We start from the raw sequence: 7,237 nt of genomic DNA, 5'->3' as shown, positions 1-7,237 counted from the left end.
GTGATGGTATCAAGCAAATAATTGCAAGGAACCAGCCAAGGTTAAGATGGGGTGCAGTGGAAATTTAATACAACTGCCATATGTTGCAATAAGTGAGAACATTGCGAGCCGCAATTCAACTTGCAAAGGGAATCCATTTATGAGGGTAAGGATCAGGTTAAGAATCCGGTTGAGTTAAAAACATAGAATAAAGCATAGGCAGCAACATACTTTGAAGCCAAAACTGACTCTCCAGCAATATGTGGTTTGGTAGAAGAACGTCTTTGTTACTGGACTTGGCCACAGTCGTCCTGCCACACACTGCCTGGAGGACTAAGTGCAGCTTGATAAGTTACTGTGGCAAGAAGAGCAGCAATCACAAGAAGGGTGTCTCGTACTTCGTTTGGCGAATCTCTGCCCTTGTTGTACTTGAAATTCTTTAGCAACTGTTCAGATGGCAATATAGCCTGCGCTGGCTGTGACACTGGCACTGGCACTGACTGGTTTATTTGAGGAGTTAATTATTTCAATTATTTCATTATCCTGATGATTTTGGCTAAATAATTATTTCAATTGTTTCAATCTATCACTTGCCTCACTTCGGAGTAACAGTAGAACATCAAGAACTGTGATGCCACTGTTGTTCAAGCAATTCACTTCCACTATGGCCTCAATAATGATATGTCCACCAAGCAATATGCTTGCAACCTGCTCAATCATAAACCATAATTTCCCTTTAGTTAAAAAAAAAAAAAAAGGAAAAAAGAACACAACGAAAAACAAGGGAATACTTGCCTCGTTCTGTTTTCTACAGACAGCAAGGTGCAAGATGGTGTTGCCATGTTCATCCTTGTTATTTAGGACACCCTCTTTCTCAAAGTCCTTGAGATTCTCCATTAAGATTGTCAAGACTTCAAACTGTTTGTTCTTGACTGCGAGGTAAGCGATATGTAAAGGTGTCTCTGCCCCTACTAATGCAACAGAATGCAGCATAAGGGGATCTTCTTCGATCAACTCAAGCAGAGCTTCTTGGAGAAGTCCTTAATTTGGAGCTTGAAATGGATTTAGACATAGAAATTCAAGTAATATGTGTAAAGTCATAGTCCAAATTTAAAAACATTAGATGAGCACTGTGGAAACATGAAATTAGTTACACCAGCCTTTTGAGCACGTACCCTACTTAGGAGTTTGTATCATTTGGTATCAAAGTCGACCATCATGTCGACTAGGAGTGGGCACGGGTCGGTTGTGGCCACAAAACCTCCAATCCGCCATCCGTTCGCTAGATTGGCGGATTGAGAAAATCAATCCGCATCAGTCCGCCAATTCAGTGAATGTGGATTAAGTGGATTGGCGGATGGATGCGAATCGGTTTGGCGGTTTAAAATTTTATAAATTTTCAACATAATTCAACTTGTGTACTTTCTAAAAAAAAAAAGAAAGTATTACAGTTAATGACTTAAAAAAAATTACAATTACTACATGCCTCATCCACATATTACAATCACAGCATGCCTTATCCATATAAAGTATTACAATATGTGGTTGTTAAAATATAAAAACAATTCAAACCACCAAAATCATGAACACAACAATAGTAAAGATTGTATGCCTCTATATTGTTACATCTATATCTATTTTTGAAAACAAAAACCAACCAGCATATATCATCTTTTTCATTTACTATTTTTAGAGTTAGATTTTAAAATAAAAAAATATAGATAAATAATACATTTATTTTTTTCAATTCAAAAAATATATTCAAGTTGAAAATAACAGAATATTTAAACTCCTTTTCAATTGAAAATACAAACAGAATATCTAAACAAATAGAAGACACAAAGTCTTACAAATTACTAGGGGTGCTCGTGGTTTGGCGGTTTGGTTGCGGCCAAATGAATCTCAAATCCGCCATCCGTCCAAAACTAGGCGGATTGGAAAAAATTAATCCACAACCATCTGCTTGTCATCACGCATCCGTCCAAAATGAGGCGGATCGGTTCGGTTCGGTCGGTTTGGCCGGATCGGTATATCCGCTGACACACCTATGTGAGCACGGGACCAGATGGGTGCAACATTGCGGTTTGAGCCGCCGAGGGGACGACTTATAGGCTACCCAGATTAAAATACTGTAGACGCGCCCTTGGGCCCCATGCTACAGTTCGGACTCGATTTGTGTCGGTTCTTAATCTGATCTCACAATGTGCAATGTGAGATTGATAAATCACCAAAGAGTCCAAATCCGGAAAATCGTTTTGAAAAATAGATTTTTGTAAAGAAGTGCCAAACATGGACTGCTTTGCCAGATACAGAGTCGCCACCTAAATATTTTATTTTGGGGGAATTTAGGAAACCCTGACTCGTTTGCCTAAGGCCACGTGTCCGTCATCACTAAAGTTGCCTCGGCTCGGGAACTTGGGTACGATTGGGGAAGGTCAGCTATGAGCACCCCTTCTCGCTCGATCTGAAGATCGGCCTCTACTAACCATGATATTTAGTTTTGAAAACATTATGCGTTCTTATTCCGGTTATTAGCCTAGATTTACTACGTGATGCGCACAGCAAACAAGTATAGACTAAGTCGCCTAAATTGGAACGAAACATGTCATGTTTGTTTATTTGAAAATGGTTTGATGGTGCTACCCGCAAATAGGCTTAAGACATGAATTTTGCCACCCTCAAGTGGGCTTAGAAAATATAATTTTGCCACTCTCAAGTGGGCTTTAAAACTTGTATTCAATGCATTGTTCCAATTTAAGTAACCCAACCTTCACCCACAAGCATTCAGGCAGTAATATTATGTAAGCATATAGCCGCATGGTAGGCATGCTGTCATGTTAACATTCACATTCATGTGAGATGCTAAAGCATAAATACTTACATTGTATTCCGTGCCAAAACAATGAACTAGTCAGTAATTATGTATGATCCTAGTTTAAAAATAGCTAATGCATCGCATACAAAATGTCATTAGAATAGGCTTGGCTAATCTAAGGATGACATGTGAAATACAACAATTTTGATGCACGTATTCAAGTTTGGAATTCGAAATACTATGCAGTTAGCATGATGCGCCGAGCCTGGCCTGGTGTATGCAAGACTGATGAATGATGCACGCATGCACAACATAAGGTATGCTAAATTAAACGTGCCCTAACACTAACCATCAAAGCAGGTAAGTAAAAGGGAGAAAGAAGTGGGGGTTGGAAGACATGCACACACGCACCTACACTTATTACAAATTCGCCCTCGCTCGGAGGGACCAAAAGAATAATACAATTTAATTAATCTATAAGCTAATTAAATATTATAGACAATTAACTAGTTAAGCAAATTAACTAAGCTAATTAAGCAGTAAAAATTAGCCTCGGGAAGAGGGTCCAATGCATGCACGCTCGGTTTCTCTCGGAAATCTGCCACCATGCACAAGTTGCCTCTGTTTTCCCTGCTCTGCTCCTCTGAAAATGGCACAATTCCCAAGGAACACTCTCTGGACATTGTGGAACACCACTGACCAAGGGGAATGGTCACCGGCCATGGCAGGGTGGTCATCGACCATCCATGGAGCCATCGGCCATCCATAAATGGTCGATCGGCACTTGGTGTAGTCGACCGGCCAAAGTTTCCTACAGAATCTGTTTTGACAGCAGCAGAGGGAAAAACAAGGCATGGCAATGCATTTCAAGCAATGTTTGCACCAACCACACTCTTTATCATATTCATGACTCAAAGGGGCATGGTACTCGATTCCCGGGCCAACAATCACGCATTTCAATGCGTGATGGCCCAAGAACCAAGTATGCATTTTCAATGTGGGATGAAATGCACACAAACAAACAATGAGCTCAACCTCTATCATACTCAATTCAAGAGGCAAAGCATGTATGCCAATGCCATGCAACCTAGGCATGTGAGCTAGTATGCAACATGACAATGCAAACAAACACACAAGGCATGAAGCATCAATGCTAGCCAACAAACATACAAGATGTAATACGGATGTTGAAGCACGCAAACAAGCATGTGATGGCAAAATACTACCAAATACCTACTGAAACATGGCCAATATGGTCTCAAAAATGTTGCTCACATATGAGGCTTAAATGACACATATTGAAGACAACAAGGAGAGGGGCTGGCCCTCTCCTGCTTGGGACCTTAAACCACCATCCTTACCACTGAAATCCCTCAAGATTTTAGTGGTGAGGAGGCCCAAACAAGGTGGTCCCGGAGCTCACCAAAATAACACAAAAATAGGGCCTAATAAGGCCTAAGAGGGTTCAAACAACCCCAAAGCTCAAAGAAACCTTAAACAACTATTTTAAGAAGGTAAAAACAAGACTTTTATATGTTATACACTAAGCCTAAAACAGAAAGAAAGGTAGGCAAAAAGACTATGCAAAGATGGGGTAAAAAAGGGCAAGAATCTTACCCTTGAAGACCTTCTTCACAAGGATCACTCCAGCAGCTTTCTTAGCTCCAAACCAGCTCAAAAACTTCAAGGACAACCCCCCAATGCCTCAGCAACCAAGGTAAGGTGTAATGGCAGGTGTTTGTATGCAATAGTAAGAACAAACACACACTTAGAGCAAAAGAGATGGAGAAATAGAGATATAATAGATACACTATGCTAACCCTAGAACCAGAGCTCCCCTGGGATTTTTTTGTAACCCTAGAGAAGGGAGGAGAGGCCTCCTATTTATAGAAGATCACTCTTGCAAAGCTTATAAAACAAGCTTGGCAAGAGTGAAATCCCTCCATACACGTGTATGGAGGGGGAAAAAGGTGTATCCCAGCTAGCACAGCTGGCATAAAAATATTTGCAAAAGCAGATGCACAGTGATCGGCTAGCCAAAAATGCTATTTTGACAAAATAAATGGCCGACCGACCATCTAGAGTGCCGACCGGCCAAACATATGGCCGATGGAAACAAAACACTGGCCGGTGGCCTCAAGCCATGGCCGCTGATGTGTGGGGATGGCCCACAAGCCATTCCCTACCCCTCCAAGGCAAAACACAAGTGTTTGGTGCAAAACCAAACACAAAACAGTCGAGTCGACAGATCTTGAGGCAAGACGCGTGGCCGAGACCTCCGGGAACTCAAGACGAACACAAACGTGGATGATCACTGAGTGTTCAAACGGTGACGTCCAAGTCTTGAGGACGGTAAAAAATGGGGTGTCTACAAATACCTACCAAGGTGTCAAAACTAGAAAGGAAAGGGCTACCATTGGGTCAAGGGTAAATTACCCTAACGCCCCTTCTATTTCTCTAAAATCACACTGACACCCCTTTATCGCGAAAATCTCACTGCCCTCCCTTCCTTTAAAATATGTATAATAGTCAAGTCCATTTATTAGTAAACCATCATTTAACCAAACAGAAAATGATGACTTCAAAAAAAGAAGAGTGCTGCTATTAGCACCTACCAAAATTCTTTGGACCCCTCATTTCTTTGGACCCTAACCCTAAACCCTAAATTTTAATAATATTTTTTTGAACACCCCACTTATTACCAAATCTACCCATATTCATAATATTTTCACAATGAAATGCACACCCACCTAATTTTTCATCCCTCTCCTTTCCTGACTCACTCAATCTTCAGAGTTTGGAGCTTTGGTCCAGTATAGGATTCTTGGACCCCAACCCTCCATCACTCTCGTCGCCGTCTCGACCGTCAACGGAGCATTTCGACGACTCTCATTTTCTCTGAATGCTCTTTGTATCGCCGAATCAGTAACCTCTCTCATCCTCTCATCATCATCTTCTTCGTTGCTTTTGTATCTTCGTCATCGCTGAGATCGATCGAAGATACTTCAATTTCTACGGGATTTGCATAACCGTTTGCAAGATGAGGAAAAACAGAATTATCGTCTGAATCGCCATCAGAATCATCGTCTGAATCGCCATTAGAATTCTGAATGTAGCCCAAAACTATTTGTTCACCACTATGTAGCCGAAAAAATGTATTTTGTTCAGAACTGTTTTGTCGAACAATAATGATCCTGTCAGCACTGTATGTCCGAACAAAATTTGTTCATCACTGTGTAACTTGAATCCATTCCAATTCACAACTTAAAATAACATGAATTAAATCCATTCAAAATACATAACTTAAATCCATTCCAATTTACTATTTTCCATTCTAAGTTAGTTTAACAAAGAAAATTACATAACTGACTATCTGCATTAATGTTCGGAACCTATGTATTGAAAGAAAGGATTATGTTCAGTACTGTATTGCCAAACATAATTCTAACAGTCAACAAACCAGTACCGAACAACTCGAACAAAACAAGAACGACCGAAAACAACCGAGAATGTTAATACAAGACAGATAAACTTATTAATGGAACGCCGGTCTCACTAGAATTGTTGTCCTCGTCCCCCATTGCTCTACGTAGTGAAATAAGTAATGAAATATACGTTATACTTGAAGCAAAGCTTTCAAGTTCAATAGCGTTGATGATGGTGATGAAGATGACACATTCAGGATTTAAGATGATTATGAAAAATAATAGATAGGGTTTATATTAGTTGGTTATGAAAAGTAATAGGTTTAGGGTTTACAAATATGGAATACGTATAGTTGGAGTTGGAGGTGGAGGTGGGGGTGGGTGTCCAATATTATAGAGTATTAGTTCTTATTGATAGGTGGGTGTTCTATTTAATAATGTCTTTTAATGTAATTTTACTTTAAGGTATAATTGTAATAAAAAAAAATTATAAAATGGGGGGTTCAAAGAATTTTGACAGGTGCTAATAACAACACTCAAAAAGAAAGATTTGAAATGCCAAAATTACCTCCTTATCCCTTGCAGCTTCTCTTCTAATCCCTAACCTTACTTTACCTCACCTTACCCATTACCACCATTATAAAACCCAACATCCGATCATAACCACAACCACAAAACTTCATATATATATATATATATTTATATGTACATATCAGCAACATGACAAAACCCACCATCAAATTAAATAACTACGACACAGAAATTTTGTAGAAGGCAAAAGGGTTTCAAAAAAAAAAAAAAAAGAAGAAGAAGAAGAAGGTGGTTTCAAACTGAGGTAGATGATGGGAAGAATAAGGTCATGATTTTTGTCTAAACCTGTCCGATACAAAAGCTCTATGAATATATGAATTTACAGAGCTTGAAACACAGTAAGCTTAAGTATATATGAATATGCATTAAGCATGCAAACCCAACAACAAAACAACTCTAATCACTGCCTTTGTAATTAGCAACAACC

General features: G+C 39.5%; 1 protein-coding gene across 1 annotated transcript; it reads right to left on the bottom strand.

Annotated features, from left to right (window-relative positions):
* Positions 1-266: 266 nt before the first annotated feature.
* Positions 267-876, bottom strand: LOC114292819 (uncharacterized). Its single transcript, XM_082913306.1, has 3 exons — positions 775-876; positions 574-687; positions 267-479 (listed from the first exon to the last, which is right to left on the bottom strand). Exons 1-3 carry the CDS (start codon positions 874-876, stop codon positions 267-269), a joined length of 429 nt encoding a protein of 142 aa, XP_082769432.1.
* Between the last annotated feature and the right edge of the window lie 6,361 nt (positions 877-7,237).

Source organism: Camellia sinensis, chromosome 2 (assembly GCF_055761805.1).
Source record: "Camellia sinensis isolate YWXY chromosome 2, ASM5576180v1, whole genome shotgun sequence".
Lineage (NCBI taxonomy): Eukaryota > Viridiplantae > Streptophyta > Magnoliopsida > Ericales > Theaceae > Camellia > Camellia sinensis.
The sequence above is the reverse complement of the archived record's forward strand: the minus strand, read 5'-3'. Positions and strand labels throughout refer to the sequence as shown.

Coding starts and splice junctions, on each gene's coding strand:
- LOC114292819 (XM_082913306.1), bottom strand. CDS start 876: ATGGAGAATCTCAAGGACTTTGAGAAAGAGGGTGTCCTAAATAACAAG. Junction 688..774: donor TCTGTAGAAAACAGAACGAG/GCAAGTATTCCC, acceptor ATGATTGAGCAG/GTTGCAAGCATATTGCTTGG. Junction 480..573: donor TACTGTTACTCCGAAGTGAG/GCAAGTGATAGA, acceptor CAAATAAACCAG/TCAGTGCCAGTGCCAGTGTC.